This window comes from Sus scrofa, chromosome 8 (genome assembly GCF_000003025.6).
Source record: "Sus scrofa isolate TJ Tabasco breed Duroc chromosome 8, Sscrofa11.1, whole genome shotgun sequence".
NCBI classification, from domain to species: Eukaryota; Metazoa; Chordata; class Mammalia; order Artiodactyla; family Suidae; genus Sus; species Sus scrofa.
The window spans coordinates 112,692,637-112,708,363 of record NC_010450.4 but is presented as its reverse complement, the minus strand read 5'-3'; the positions used below and the strand labels follow the sequence as shown (position 1 = coordinate 112,708,363).

Sequence of the window (15,727 nt, the reverse complement as noted above, 5' to 3'; positions counted from 1 at the left end):
CTGTGTAATTCTGACATTTTCATCACCCCATGATAGAAACTCCATACGTTTTAGCAGTCACTTCTTAATCTTACCCCCTCACCTCCCACATACAGGCTTAGCACCACTAAACCACTAATCTACTTTTTGTCTCTACAGATTTAGCTGTTTTGAACCTTTCACATAAGTAGATCATTTACTATTTGGTTTTTGTGACCAGCTTCTTTCTCGCATAGTATTTTCAAGTTTCATCCACGTTATGATGTGTATAAATCCTTTGTTCCTTTTTATTACCAAGTGATACCCCATTGCATGGATATGTCTCACATTTTATTTTTCCATTTATTAGTTGTTGGACCCTTGGATTGTTTCCACTTTGGGACTGTTATGAATCAAGCTTCTGTGAACATTCATGTACAGTTATTTGTGGGATGTATGTTTTCATTTCTCTTGAGTGGAATTGAGTCATATAACTCTGTGCTTAAGCTTTTGGAAAACTGTCAGACTGATTTTCAACATAGCTCCAACACTTTGCAATCTAATGAAAGCTTCAGTTTCTCCACATCCTTGCCAAAATGTTCTGATTTCTATGTTTTTAATTATAGCCATCCTAGTGGATGTGAAATGGTATCTCATTGTGGCTTGGTTTTCACTTCCAGAATGGCTGGTGATGTTGAGCATCTTTTCTTGTGCTTATTAGCTATTTATCTTTTTTGGAGAAATGTGTTTAGATCTTTTGCTTATTTTTAATCTGGTTACTTGTCTTTTTATTGTCGAATTGTAAGACTGGTGTAAATATTCTGGATACTAGATCCTTATTAGCTGTATGATTGGCAGATATATTCCTTCATTCTGTGAGTTACGTCTTTACTTACATGATGGTGTCGCACATTTCGATGAAGTCCAGCATATCTGTTTTCTTTCTTTGGCTGCTTGTGCCTTTGATGTCATATCTAAAAATTCATTGCTTTGATCCAAAGTCCTGAAGATTTGCTCCTGTGTTTTAAGAGTTTTAGTGCTTACATTTAGGTTTATGATCCAGTTTGAGTTCAACTTAGTATATGCTATAAGGAAGGGGTCTAACTTTTCATCCTCCTGCATGTGGCTGTCTAGTTGCTCCAGCACAATTTTGTTGAAGAGAATCTTCTTTCCCCATTGAAATGTCTTGGCATATTGGTTTGCTTTGTTTTGAGGTGAAATCTACATAACATAAAATTAAGCATTTTAAAGTGTACAGTGGCACTTAGTTTATTCAGTGTTGTGCAGCCACTACCTCTGTCTAATTCCATCATTCGGGTCGTTGCATAGTCACCACTTCTGTCTAGTTCTAACTTTGTAAATGTACTGAACTAGAAAGAACTGAACATTTTCATCATCCAGAAGGAAAACTGTACCCCTTAAGCATTACATTTCTTAATTTCCCCCTCCTCTCAGCCCCTGGCAACCAATCTACTTTCTGTCTCTATAGATTTACCTATTTTGGATATTTTATATGAATGAAATCGTACACATTCATGAAATCATGAATGTGTTTGGCTCCTTTCACGTAACGTGTTTTCAAAGATCATTCATATTGTAGCCTGTGTTAGTACTTCATTTCTTTTTACAGCTGAATAATACTCCATTATATAGATATACCACATTTGTTTATACATTCATCTGTTGATAATATTTGGATTTTAATGTATTGTTTTTAATGCTATTACCTCAAGACTTTTGACCTTATAGTTCTTTAGTTATAAATTCACAAATACAAGGAACAAAAAGAGCCATTGTTTCCCATTCTTAATTAAGAGTAATGATATGTATATGAAATAATTTTCTATTTACCACCGAGAAAGTATTTAGTGTGTATTAGTATCTTTCACCTATTGTTTATTTTATAAACATCATATTTTATAATTGCTTCATATCCACTGTCTCATGTAAGCATCACATAGGGCATTTAAAAAATTGTTCTCATTTTGCAGGAGAGAGTATTATTGATGTTTGTCACTTACGCAGAGTTATTAGCAGTTAAATAAGAGTCCAGTGTGACCACAGTCTTTTGCCTCCAGTTCATGTTCTTTACTGATAATGAAGTGTTCCTACACAAAAATCTGTAGCTCTTATTCCCTGAATTAATACAATGAATTCTTGTGGTTAACCAAAATTATTCAGTGAGAGGTAATTATGCATACCTATTCTTTTTATATCACAATTGAAAATTAATCTAAAATGTAGTTTAAACTCCAGTTATGATACTGGTGTTAAGAGCTAGGGATCGCCTTTGTACCACAGAATTTGTCTTATGATGAAAAAGACTACCATCTCTAACACAAGGGCAGGGCCATGTGCATTTTCAGTTTTGTTTTGTGTTTTTTTTTTTTTTTAAGTTTTATTGCAGTATAGTTAATTTATAAGGCTGTGACAATTTCTGCTGTACAGCAAAGTGACCCAGTCATACATATACACGTATCATTGCTTCTCAGATTCTTTTCCCACATAGATTATCACAGTATACTGGATAGAGTGCTCTGTGCTATACAGGCAGGTCTCCATCGGCCAGTCGTTCCATATACCTCAGTGTGCACATACCAATCCCAGATCTGCAGACCATCCCTCCCACTGCCCCTGTCACCTATCCCCTTTGGTAACCATACGTTTCTCAAAGTTTGTGAGTCTGCTTCTGTTCTGCAAATAAGTTCATTTGTATCTTTTTTTAGATTCCATATATAGGTGATATCATATAATGTTTGTCTTTCACCGTCTGACTAACTTCACTTAGTATCCATCCATGTTGCTTCAAATGGCCTTATTTCATTCTTTTTTATGGCCGAGTAATATTCCATTGTACATGTGTACCACATCTTCTTTATCCATTCCTGTGTTGCTGGACATTTAGGTTGTTTCCATGTCTTGGCTATTGTAAATAGTGCTGCAATGAACATTGGGTGCATGTATCTTTTCTTTTTTAAATTTTTTACTATGATTAATTTACAGTGTTCTGTCAGTTTCTGCTGTACAGCAGAGTGACCCAGTTATTTATTTATGTATTTACATTCTTTTTCTCACATTATCCTCCATCATGTTCCATCACAAGTGATTAGATATATAGTTCACATGCTATCTTTTTGAATTATGGGTTTCTTCAGATATATGCCCAGGAGTGGGATTGCTAAATCGTATGGTGGTTCTATTTTTAGTTTTTTGAGGAACCTCCATATTGTTTTCCATAGTGGTTGCACCAAAGTACATTCCCACCAACAGTGTAAGAAGGTTCCCTTTTCGGAGTTCCCATCATGGCTCAGTGGTTAATGAATCTGACTAGGAACCATGAGGTTGCGGGTTCGATCCCTGGCCTTGCTCAGTGGGTTAAGGATCTGGCACTGCCGTGAGCTGTAATATAGGTCACAGACACAGCTCGGATCTCGCATTGCTGTGGTGTAGGCTGGCAGCAACAGCTCTGATTAGACCCCTAGCCTGGGAACCTCCGTACACCGTGGGTGCCGCCCTAAAAGGACAAAAGACAAAAGACAAAAAAAAAAAAAAAAAAAAATGAAAGTTCCCTTTTCTCCACACCCTCTCCAGCATTTATTATTTGTCATTTTCAGTTTTATTCATCAGCAATACTCCAGCATATCTACCTAGAATAACTGTGGGTTCTCAAGAAAATAGTTGTTGAGTAAATGAAGGAATGAGAGAAATATATTGTATGTTCTGCTGTCTGTGTGACATCACTAAATTCTACCATAAATTGCCACTGAACATTCCTGTTAATCTTACAAGTTTTGGGTGAATACATGTAATAAAAATTCTTATAGTCCCAAATTCCCAATCCCTCCCTTCCCTGGGATTAGTAGGTGCAAACTAGTATATATAAGATGGATAAACAACTGGGGCTACTGTATAGCACAGATGACTGTATTCAGTATCCTGTGATAAACCGTAATGGGAAAGAATATGAAGAAGAATATATATGGCTGAGTCACTTTGCTGTACAGAAAAAATTAACACTGTAAATCTACTATACCTCAATAAATTTTTTTTTTAAACTGACACATAGTCTGACACATATGTATCACATTTTATTCTTTGGTACCTTTTATTTGTTACTTTATTAAATATGGCAGGTACTCTTTAATCTTTATTGAGCAAGTGAGTAAACTGAGTCATAGAAAAGCTTAGGAACATGCTAGGTAGCAACCCAAGCCATAGATTCCTCTCTTAATGAAGGTTTCATACAGCCATGCTGAGTTATAGATAGAAGTCATTAAAATTTAATTATCTTAAAATAGCCTGATATTGATACAAGCTATTTAATAGCTTGAGAATTGGTAGATCCAATCTTTGAGTGTGATTATATCAACATTTCTATCAAAGATTGATATTTTGTGTTTGACTACTTCTGAAGTTTGATGTATTTTCTTTTATACACCTTCAGTGTGTCTGATTGAATTTTATTCCACTCATCAGCTCCATATTCTTCACACTCACCCTCTCTTATTATCAGAAATTTATAAATGGTTTTTTACATGTCATTGAACATCAGTCATTTTACATTTTTACTAGAGGCAGGAATTTTCCTAGATCAGCAAAACCTCTTTTTCAGAATTGCCAAAGGTTGCTTTAAGACACATGGTCATTTTAAACTTAGTAGATATTTTGCTTTTCCTTTTAGGTGTTGACAGCTCTTCTACCACAAGCAGTGCTTCTCCAATGCCCAACAGTTACGATGCCCTAGAGGGAGGCAGCTATCCAGGTAATTTGTTTTGTGCTTATTTGATGTTTATTTGAAAAGTTACCATCAGTTGCTTTCCAGACTATTAGCAGACTATTTTTAACAGAAAGGGGGATATCTTCCTGGTACTTCTCAGCCTTAATTTAATAGTGTAATTGTGTTATAATAACTATGGATGCTGTTTCTGGGAGGTCTAAGAAAAACTATTTTATTTTTGTTATGTTCTTTATCTTCTTCCTCTTTCTAAAAGATTTACTGCTGAATAATTTTCTCTTTTCCCTTCCTTTTTATGCTAATAACTCCTTAAGTAAATTTTATATTTCTGTTCTCACGCATAGGTCCTTGAATTTCTTCCAACTAGCCCCTGAATATAAATAGTCTTTGACTCTTAACTCCCCTATGGCTCCTGGCTGCCTCCACCAGGTAAATAGATTAACCAGCTTGGGGGTAGCTTTTGGAGGCATTGCTTTTAACCATATCTGGAAGTAACCTAACTTTTATAACAAATAGTTATTTCCTTGTGGTATTTTATACTGTGATCTTCCTTATTTACCCCTCTCCCATCACCCACAACCTGACAGCCACACCCAGCCTCCTCCTCTCTCTTTTCTTTCTCAGGATGCCAAACTTTAGGACTAACAGAACAAGTGATTTTGCTCTTCTCGTTATTTTTTATCACCTTGGTAATTATCCAGGTTGAAGCTTAATTGAAGTTGGAGTGTGCTGAAATTACTGTCTTGCTATCACTGTTTTATGAACTAGTAGAAAATATTAATCTTCTTAGCTTAGTATAGAGTTTCCTTTTAATATGTCAAGAGTACTCAAATAAGCTACTCAGTCTTTTGTGGTTAAGGATATTTTTCCCTAGAGATGTGTGTGTGTGTGTGTGTATGTATGTGTAAGAAGTTACGAAGCATTCCAAAAGCGATTACCATTATCAGAATATTCTAAGAGAGTTACTTCATTCACTAAAAGATGAATACTATAGTATTTCATGAGCTTCAAATTACCCTGAAGTAAAACATCCAGTGCGATGTAGTTAAAAGACTGTAGCCTTGGAGTTAAACCTTGTTGTGTTTGTCTGTATTCATTTCATCAGCAGATTTCATCTTGTTAACTATGCTTTGACAGTAATGACCTTGGGCATGTTTTCTAGCTTTTTATGCTGCACCCAAATTAAGGAAAGACAGGAACGTTGGTCACAGTAAGATTAAGTGAATTGAGAGTCTATATGTGAGGTACTAGGTAGTAGATCTTAGAACTCTAGAAATGTATGAAACACTGTCCCTTTCTTAAAGGGGGGGGGGTTAGCCCCTCATGCTTAGGACTCCAGTCCTTCCTTTAAGTGACCTTTCTACCTACCTTCCCATTGTGGTGAGGATAGACAAGCAGGATATCTAAGGCTGTGACACTGCATTGAAGTTCTTGCCCATTTGAGAAGTCCAGGAGGTCACCAGAAAGCCAGTAAGGCAGCATTTGCCTAATTAGTACAGGATGACAGACAACAGAATGTCTAGGGAAGTCTTTTCAAAATCAGAGCCAGCAGAGTCAGTAGGAAGATATGATTCCTCAATAAAGTTTTTTTTGGGCCACACTCAAGGCATATGAAAGTTCCCAGGCCAGGGATCGAACCCACACCACAGCAGGGACGCAAGCTGCTGCAGTGACAGCACTGAATCCTTAATCCACTCCACCACAAGAGAACACCCTCAATAATTTTTTTTTTTTTTTTCTCTTTAGGGCCATAATTGCAGCATATGGAAGTTCCTGGGCTAGGGGTAGAATCGGAGCTGCAGCTGAGACCTATATACCACAGTCGCAGCCACATCTGTGACCTACACTGCAGCTTGCAGCAGTGCCAGATCCTTAACCCACTGAACAAGGCCAAGGATCGAACCCCACATCCTCAATGATGCTGAGCCACAAAGGGAGCTTCTCCATCAGTAAACTTAAGAAGTTTATTAATTCAGGTGCTTTTAAGAAATTTTTTTTTCAGAGTCTGATTGGTAGTGAAGAAAATTTTTATATGAAAAATAAATTGAAATACATGTGTATTTTATGGACTTGACCTTAAAATAAGACTAACAGTCTGCAGTCATGTTAATAATGGTTATGTTTAGTAGGATAATAGGCCCTCTTTTTGTTATTGTTCTTGTATATAATGATTATATTTTCTAGGTTTTTTTTCACAGTTTTAATCAAGTTTTAGTTTTTGTTTTAAATTTAAATAAAGGAAGAATATTCATTCATTAAATTTTATTCGGCCTCTATTCCATACCAGACACTGTTTTAGGAGCTGGACCCTATTCTACACCCTGTCTTTCATACTTTCACAGTTTTGGTTCTGCAAATAAAGCCAACTTCTAGGGAATTATTTTTATATATATGTGATATATTTAATCTGTGTAAATGTAAAGACCTTACCTGTTAAAAATACCAACTAAAGCATTTGTCAGTGAAATGATACAAAATGGAGTTTTTCTTGTAAATACTTTTTGTAAAATAAAGATGAGGTAGAAATGTGTGAAACAAGATTAGCAAAATATTGATTATTAAAGCTGACTGGTACATATGTGGGGTTTATTATTCTATTCTCTGAACTTTCGTATATGTTCAGAATTTCTCCTAATTAAAAGGTTTTTTTTTTTAAAAAAAGGAAGTGCCAAAAGTTATGGCTTAGTAAGGGTCTTTCTGGAGTTAACACCATGATTTTCCCTTTTGTTAGATATGCTTTCCTCATCAGCAAGCAGTCCTGCTCCTGATCCTGCTCCTGAAGCTGACCCTGCTCCAGCCCCAGCTCCTGCTGCTCCTCAGCCCTCAAAAACGGCCAAGCCATTTGGGTATGGCTATCCAACCCTTCAGCCTGGATATCAGAACGCTACAGCACCGCTTAATTCTGGAGTACCTCCCAGTGGCCCGGTATATTCTGGACTCCAGCAGTATGCTCAGGTATGTATGTAGTCGTATAAAGACATCACATTTCTAAAAATTGTCAAACTCTTATCACTTCTGACAAATCCCCAGTGATTCAGATGAATTGTAGATACGAATACGGATAAGCCTAGATGAGACATAACGTAGAATTTTTTTTTTTTTTTTTTTGGTCTTTTTAGAGCCACACCCACAGCATAGGGATGTTCCCAGGCTAGGGGTTTAATCGGAGCAGTTGCCGCCAGCCTGCACCACAGCCACAGCAACGCCAGCTCCTTAACCCACTGAGCAAGGGCAGGGATTGAACCCACAACCTCATGGTTCCTAGTCGGATTCGTTTCCGCCCTGCCACAACGGGAACTCTTACATAGAATTTGATTGCCATTTTTTGTGTGTGTGTGCTTACATAGAAAAAGATAAAAGGGATTAACTTTGGTTTTTCTTTCTGCATTGTACTTTTATTTTTCAAGATCTCTGCAATGTAAAGATACTAATTTTATGGTCAGGAGATTAAAGTAAATATTATTTAACTATAAAATACTAAGCTGTTTTTTGCCTCAGAAAATGATAATGGTACACATGTGGTTAGGGATTTGGATTCCAGCTCTTAACTTGAAGACATCTCCATGACCTATAACTGAAATTGGTCAAAGTCTCCACATTTGTTCCTGATTACTGCATCCATACATTTGTTCACAATTACTGCTCTGACCAGTTTTGACTTGACCTTTCTTGGAGTGACCTCCTAAATACCATATCAGTTTAATAATAGGACAATAAGTATTTTACATTTACTGAGAAGATAATCAAATAAAAGGAAACAATTTAAATGGCAAGAGCATGCTAATTATAATAAAAAGCTGCTTAGTAGACTAACCTTTTAGGAATTTATGGTAAATTAATGAAAATTAGAGGGGCAATAAGAAAACCGTTTGTTCCTGGAATTTACTCTTAGAATTAAAACAGAGAAGGAAGAAGGAAACAGGGAGAGGCACTGGAGAAACAGAGTTGGAAAGTACCTATTTCCCCACCTTCCATTTTGTCAGATTTTCTTTATCGCTTTATTGGCCCAGTTGGAACACTACTATTTCAGAGCAACTGGGTAGAGGGTGGTGTATTTACTTAGATGGTGAAGACAGAGGGATAAATAGTTCTGGGAATGGGAACCGAGTTGGCCTAACAGACATCCAGATGGGAATGTCTAGCAGAGAGTAGTTGATCACTGTTTGGTGGTCAGGTGTGGAGAAATAATGTCCCAATTCATACTCCCAGCAAAAGTGTCTATGACTGCCCAATTCTCAGTTTTGCGTAAGTATTCCAAGAGTTTTTTTGTTTTTTTTTTGTTTTTTTTGCCTTTTTTCTATTTCTTGGCCCGCTCCCGTGGCATATGGAGGTTCCCAGGCTAGGGGTCCAATTAGAGCTGCAGCCACCGGCCTACGCCAGAGCCACAGCAACACTGGATCCGAGCTGCGTCTGCAACCTACACCACAGCTCACGGCAACGCCGGATCATTAACCCACTGAGCAAGGGCAGGGACCGAACCCGCAACCTCATGGTTCCTAGTCGGATTCGTTAACCACTGCGCCACGACGGGAACTCCCCAAGAGTTATTTTTTTGAAGCAAAATTTTTTTTTTTTATAATTATTAGTCATTTCTCTGTCTTAACTGAAATCCCTGTTCATATTCTTTTATTCTATTCAGGTCTTTCTGGTTTGTAAGCTATTTGTAATAAAGGTTTTTAAACTTTTGTCTAATATATATTGCAGTTTTTTTCTCCAACTTGACATTAGCTTTAATTTTAATGGTACTTTTTTTTTACATTGGAGAGATGTTTAATTTTATATAGTCATAGTATAATTTCTTATATTTTTACATTTGTATCCTTTTTTTTTTTTTTTTTTTTGTCTTTGTCTTTTGAGGGCCACACCTGTGGCATATGGAGGTTCCCAGGCTAGGGGTCTAATTGAAGCTACAGCTGCCAGCCTACACCACGGCCACAGCAACTTGAGATTCTTAATGCACTGACCGAGGCCAGGGATCGAACCCACATCCTCGTGGATACTAGTTGGGTTTGTTACTGCTGAGCCACAATGGGTGCTCTCTGAATAAACTTCAGAAACAAGCATTTATCCTACCTTTGCTGTGTAAAGGTATTCAGAGAAACCAAATTCTTGATGTTGAAAAGCATTCTTGTTGAAATTTTGTTGTGAGGTTTAACTATGCAAAAAAAGGTTTAAATTTATTCAGTATTTTTTCTTTGAGTTTTTTCAAGAATGTTTTAATTTGAATTGCCCTGTTAAGTCATTCTAATGTTACAAAGCCAGATTTAAATTTTTGTTATCGTCTTGTTTTTCTGTATGTTAACATCTTATATATAGTGTAATAAATTTTATCTGTGTTTGTTATATTGTTCTTTTGTTTTGACTTGCTTTTTCAGCAGTATCCTGGTATGAACCAGCTCTCCTCCAGTTTGGGAGGATTGAGTCTTCAGAGCTCTACACAGCCAGAAAGCTTGAGACCTGTAAACCTTACTCAGGAGAGGAATATTTTACCTATGACTCCTGTTTGGGCTCCAGTACCTAACTTGAATTTAGACCTCAAAAAATTAAACTGTAGTCCAGAGTAAGTATTTAATTTTGCAATCTTTAGTAAGTGAAACCTTGTCAAAAACATTGTGTGACCTTCAAAATAGTAAAAGTACTATGATATTAATTCCTTGATTGGAAGTTTTCTTAGTTGAACTCCTCTAATTTAGTTTGTATAGAAGTTCTATAAAATTCTCTATAAAATTCAGTTTAGGTCATTTTTTTCTGACCCCGTCTCTGTTGCTGTCTCCCAATGCTAGGGAATTTTTTTTTTTCTTTTTTTTTTTTATCTTTTAGGGCTCTACCTGTGGTATATGGAGGTTCCCATGCTAGGGGTCCAATCAGAACTGTAGCCACCAACCTACACCAGAGCCACAGCAATAAGGGATCCGAGCCGCCTCTATGACCTACACCACATCCAGCAACGCCGGATCCTCAACCCACTGGGCAAGGCCAGGGATCGAACCTGCGTCCTCATGGATGCTAGTCGGGTTTGCTAACTACTGAGCCACAACGGGAACTCCCAGGGAATTTTTGTTTGTTTTTTAGTTTATATAAATAGTTTTTCTCTGAATTTTCTTTTCCTACTCAGTATAGAATGAGAAGACTATTGCCCCCAGTCTTATTTATCCAGCTGAATTTAAATTTGGCTCTTCTTCTTTATTTTTCTTTTTAGGGCTGCACCTGTGGATTATGGAAGTTCCCAAGCTGAGGGGTGAATCAGAGCTGCAGCTGCCAGCCTACACCACAGACATAACAATGTCAGATCCGAGCCATGACTGCAACCCACACTGCAGCTTGCAGCAACAACGGATCCCTTAACCCACTGAGCAAGGCCAGGGATTGAACCCTCATCCTCATGGATACTAGTCTGCTTCTTAATCTGCTGAGTCACACTTCGAAGTCCCAAATTGGATTTTCTTTATTATTTCCTCACCTCACAGAGAAGTTTAGTTGGCAGCCTCCATCTAGTGGCCACAAATCCCTGGCGTATCTTCTGGGGGGATGAGCTTTGTTACGCGCCTTACAGTATACCCCAAACCAAAAGTGCTCTGTTCCTGCCTCCTTTCGGTACTTCTGTCTTCTAAGAATAGGATATTCCTCTGCATCTAGATGCTTTTTAGAAGACATCCTCCTGCTTATGGACTCTCTCCTCATAAAGTAAACTCTGATTCACAGACCACGTTGTCTTCTTCCTCGCATTAGAATTAGTGTTAAGAGGACACACACATATACACACACACATATATGTATATGTATATACACACATTTTTTTTTTTAAGGCCATAGCTTTTTAGCTTTTAAAAAAAGCCATAGGTTCCTCTTTTTTCAGCCCAAGTCTTCTACAGATGTCCAATACGGGAAATAGAAAGTGGAGGTGCTTCAAGGGTTCCACCTCTTCTGCCACAGCCTCCTGCCAGTGCCCCATGAATGCCTAAGGCAGTGCCAAAATCATTACTATAAAAATGTGTAATCGTTGATTCTAGATTGAAAATAGCTGCCTATCCTTCTGAGTGTTTAAGTTGCTATCAGGTCTATAAATACGTGGATTATGGCCTTGTCCTGTGGATGTTTAGGCATCCCCCAAGTAGGTGAACATAGTATATGTCTGTGTCTAAGACATCATAATAAGTAGGGGATGGTGTATATGTTTCTATTCAGTTCTGTGTTCTGTGAAATTCTTTTATCAAAATAGCAAAGCAGGGAGTTCCCGTCGTGGCGCAGTGGTTAACGAATCCGACTGGGAACCATGAGGTTGCGGGTTTGGTCCCTGGCCTTGCTCAGTGGGTTAAGGATCCGGCGTTGCCGTGAGCTGTGGTGTAGGTTGCAGACGCGGCTCGGATCCACCGTTGCTGTGGCTCTGGCGTAGGCCGGTGGCTGCAGCTCCGATTGGACCCATAGCCTGGGAACCTCCATATGCCGCGGAAGCGGCCCAAGAAATAGCAAAAAAATAAATAAAAAAAGACAAATAGCAAAGCAAAGTAAGCGGCTTTGGAGTTCAGTGGTTCCACCGATAAGTAGCTGTAAAACTGTGCTGATCACTCAACTTCTCAAAGTCTCAGTATTGTCAACTGTAAAACAGGAATAATTGTGCCTACATTTTAAGATATATCAGTCAATAAGTATTTACCGAATGCCTTCTAAGTTACATGCCAGGCAGTGTTTTTAGGTGCTGGGAATGGAGCAGTAAACAAGACCAAGTTCTCCATCTCTCATCCAACCTATCCTATTAGAAAAAAACATACTGTGAACAGTCAAACCAGTGGATATATAATGTAATTTCAGAGTATTGCTGTGAGGTGGCTGTTCATAAGGGTGGAGGGTGACTGTTTTAAATTGAGGAGTCAGAATAGGTTTTCCTAAGGAGTTAACATTTGAATAGAGTTCTGAATGAAACAGAGAGCAAATTGTGACTCTGGGTAAGGAGTGTGCCATGCCGCATGAAGAGCAAGTGCAGAAGTCCTGAAGTGGGAACCAGCTTGGTATGTGTATTCAAGGAATATCACCAGCCCGGAATGGGCACATCTGGCTATCGCTACATATTGTCAGCCGCTCTTAAAATTCCTTTCCTGGCTTCTGATACCTCTGCTTCTTATCTCTTTGGTTGCTCCGTTATTGATCCTGTGTCTATGAACCTTAACTTACAACTTAGTAAGCTATAAACACTTGCTCTGTGAGAGGAGTAGTGCTAGCTAGGGTGACACAAGGGCAAAATGATCTCAAATGGAGAAGATAAAGTCAAACCAGCTAAAGCAGATCAGACTAATAAACAGACCTCGGAGCACAGAGGAGGAAGGCTTTCCTTCTGACTTGTGGTCAGGGGTGAGGGTGGTTTCACAGGGAGCCTTAATCTCAGTCTTTTGACATGTAAATTACATACCTCCTAGTTAACAGTTTTGTCACAAACTCAGATGATTTTCACATATGCCCTTAAATGTTTAGTTATCTACAACAACTGTATCAGTATTCTTTTTCCTTTCCTAATAGCTAACCAAGTCTGTGGTGTTTATATTTTCGCAGTTCCTTTCGGTGTACTTTGACAAATATTCCGCAGACGCAGGCTTTGCTGAATAAGGCTAAGCTTCCTTTAGGATTGTTGTTACATCCCTTCCGAGACCTAACGGTAAGGTAACCTATTTTAAAGTATTTGTGGGGTACTGACCTGTGTACGTATGTGCAAGGTATTTAGGTTATATATTTTCTTAGAATTTTTTCATTTGCTTTTCTTTGAAGTTAGAGTTAATCATTTCTATCAAATTCAATTCAGCAGACATTTTCTGTCACCTGCTTTGTGACAGGCCCTAAACTAAACCCTAGAATACCACGATAATTAAGTCATTAACTTCGCTCCTAAGAAATTCTTATCTAACAGAGGACAAAGATATAAAAACAGATAATTATAGTGCAGGATAACTAATACATGTAACTAACCAAATTCTATGAGGTACTTGGATAGTGAGCGCAGTATTGGGAGGGATTTCCTCTGGGTACAGTAGCAGAAATTTTCCACAAGTGATGAGATCTGAGGTGGATTTTGGAAGATTAGTAGTTTTGGAAGTTGGAAAGGCTATAGAGGATAGATAAAACCTTGGGAGTTCTTTTTTTTTTTCTTTTCTCTTTTTTTTGGGGGGGGGGAGGGCCTGCCCCGGGCCAGGGATCAGATCTGAGCCGCAGTTGAGGCAACACCAGATCCTCAACCCCCTGTGCCTGGCCAGGGATCGAACCTGCATCTCAGCACTCCCAAGACACCACCGATTGTGTTGTGCTACAGTGAGAATTCCTCTTCTATATAACTGCAGTGATACACAGTCAGAGCAGAAACTGTATGACTGTTCCTAACTCTATTAATAAAATAACATTTGTAATAAGTCTAAAAACTTTAAGTCTCTTGAGTTAAAACACTAACTCAAGTGGGAATTGCCTTGTGGCTCAGTGGGTTAAGGATCTGGCATTGTTACTGCAACAGTGTCTTGAATCGCTGCTGTGGCTCAGGTTCCATCCCCGGCCCAGGAACTTTCACATGCCTCCAGCATGGCCAAAAGCAAAAACAAAACATTACTTTTTTAAGTTTCTACAGTCAATTTGATTTAATACCCAGCTTGCTGGATTTTTACACATACTTCTGGTATTTCATGCAGATATGTTGTATTGAAATTAAAATTTCTAAGCTTCGGAAATAAAATTAACCCATTTATTTATACTTTCTAAGTTGCATTTCTTTCTCATACTTTTTTATGACTGTGGTTTTCTACCCTCTTATTGCTATGGAGTTTCTTTTCTCTCATTCAACCAAAAAATGATTATTGATTACCTCTCATGCTGGATGCGAAGGATACAAAGTTCATAAGCTTCTTTATGGAGCTTACTTTCCTACTAGCATGTGTAGAAAGGAGGAAAGTGGAGTTCCCGTTGTGGCATGTTAAGAACCCAACTAGTGTCTGTGAGGACGCGGGTTCGATTCTTGGCCCCAGTCAGTGGGTTGAGGATCCGGCATTGCCTTGAGCTTCTGTGTAGGTCACAGATGTGGCTTGGATCTGGTGCGGCTGTGGCGTAGGCTGGCAGCTATAGCTCTGATTTGACCCCTAGCCCGGGAACTTCCATTTGCTGTGGGTGTGGCCCTAAAAACAAAACAAAACAATTCTAGAAAGGAGTCAAGTGAATAGAAAATAAAATAATATGCAATAAGTGCTTTGAATTCATTCATTCCGCGAATACTATTTGATCACCTGTAATACAATTTCGACCTTTATCTCTAATCCCAAGACAGTTAAATTCTCATAGTGAAAATTTGTATCTAAATACATAATTCTGTATATGATACCTTCTGGACATATATGTACTAAATTGGCAACAGTGGCTTCCTCTGGGATATAGAAGTCAGGATCATTTTTTTTTTTTTTTTGTCTTTTTTTTTTTTTTTGTCTTGTCTTTTTGTTGTTGTTGTTGTTGTTGTTGTTGCTATTTCTTGGGCCGCTCCGTTGGCATATGGAGGTTCCCAGGCTAGGGGTTGAATCGGAGCTGTAGCCACCGGCCTACGCCAGAGCCACAGCAACGCAGGATCCGAGCCGCGTCTGCAACCTACACCACAGCTCATGGCAACGCCGGATCGTTAACCCACTGAGCAAGGCCAGGGATCGAACCCGCAACCTCATGGTTCCTAGTCGGATTCGTTAACCACTGCGCCACGACGGGAACTCCCCATTTTTTATTTTATCATTTTCAGTTAAATGTACTTCCATTTTTTTCACAGAAATGATGTGTAGTTACTTCTTTAATTAAAATTATGTGAAAAAATTAAATACAAAGATATTTAAATGTTTGCATAGATGGGGGAAAGCTAGAAGGAAATATATTAAAATGTTATTAGGGATTAATTTAGTGAGATAAATAATATGCATCATATTTTCCAAACTTATATATTTTCTTCTTTTTTCTTTTGAGGGTTGCACCCACAGAATATGGAAGTTCACAGGCTAGGAGTCCAATCAGAACTGCAGATCTATGTCTGCG

At 38.3% G+C, this 15,727-nt stretch overlaps 1 protein-coding gene across 5 annotated transcripts in view; it reads left to right on the top strand.

Annotated features, from left to right (window-relative positions):
- SEC24B (SEC24 homolog B, COPII coat complex component) overlaps positions 1-15,727 on the top strand; it is a 92,342-nt gene that overhangs the window by 54,507 nt on the left and 22,108 nt on the right. For 3 of the 5 annotated variants that reach the window (XM_021101681.1, XM_021101683.1, XM_021101679.1), the window contains 4 exons: positions 4,640-4,720; positions 7,425-7,648; positions 10,069-10,253; positions 13,238-13,340. In XM_021101681.1, coding sequence (XP_020957340.1) covers positions 4,640-4,720; positions 7,425-7,648; positions 10,069-10,253; positions 13,238-13,340 — 593 coding nt within the window. The remainder of the gene's footprint in view (positions 1-4,639; positions 4,721-7,424; positions 7,649-10,068; positions 10,254-13,237; positions 13,341-15,727) is intronic. The other 2 variants (XM_021101680.1, XM_021101682.1) reach the window with 1 other exon arrangement.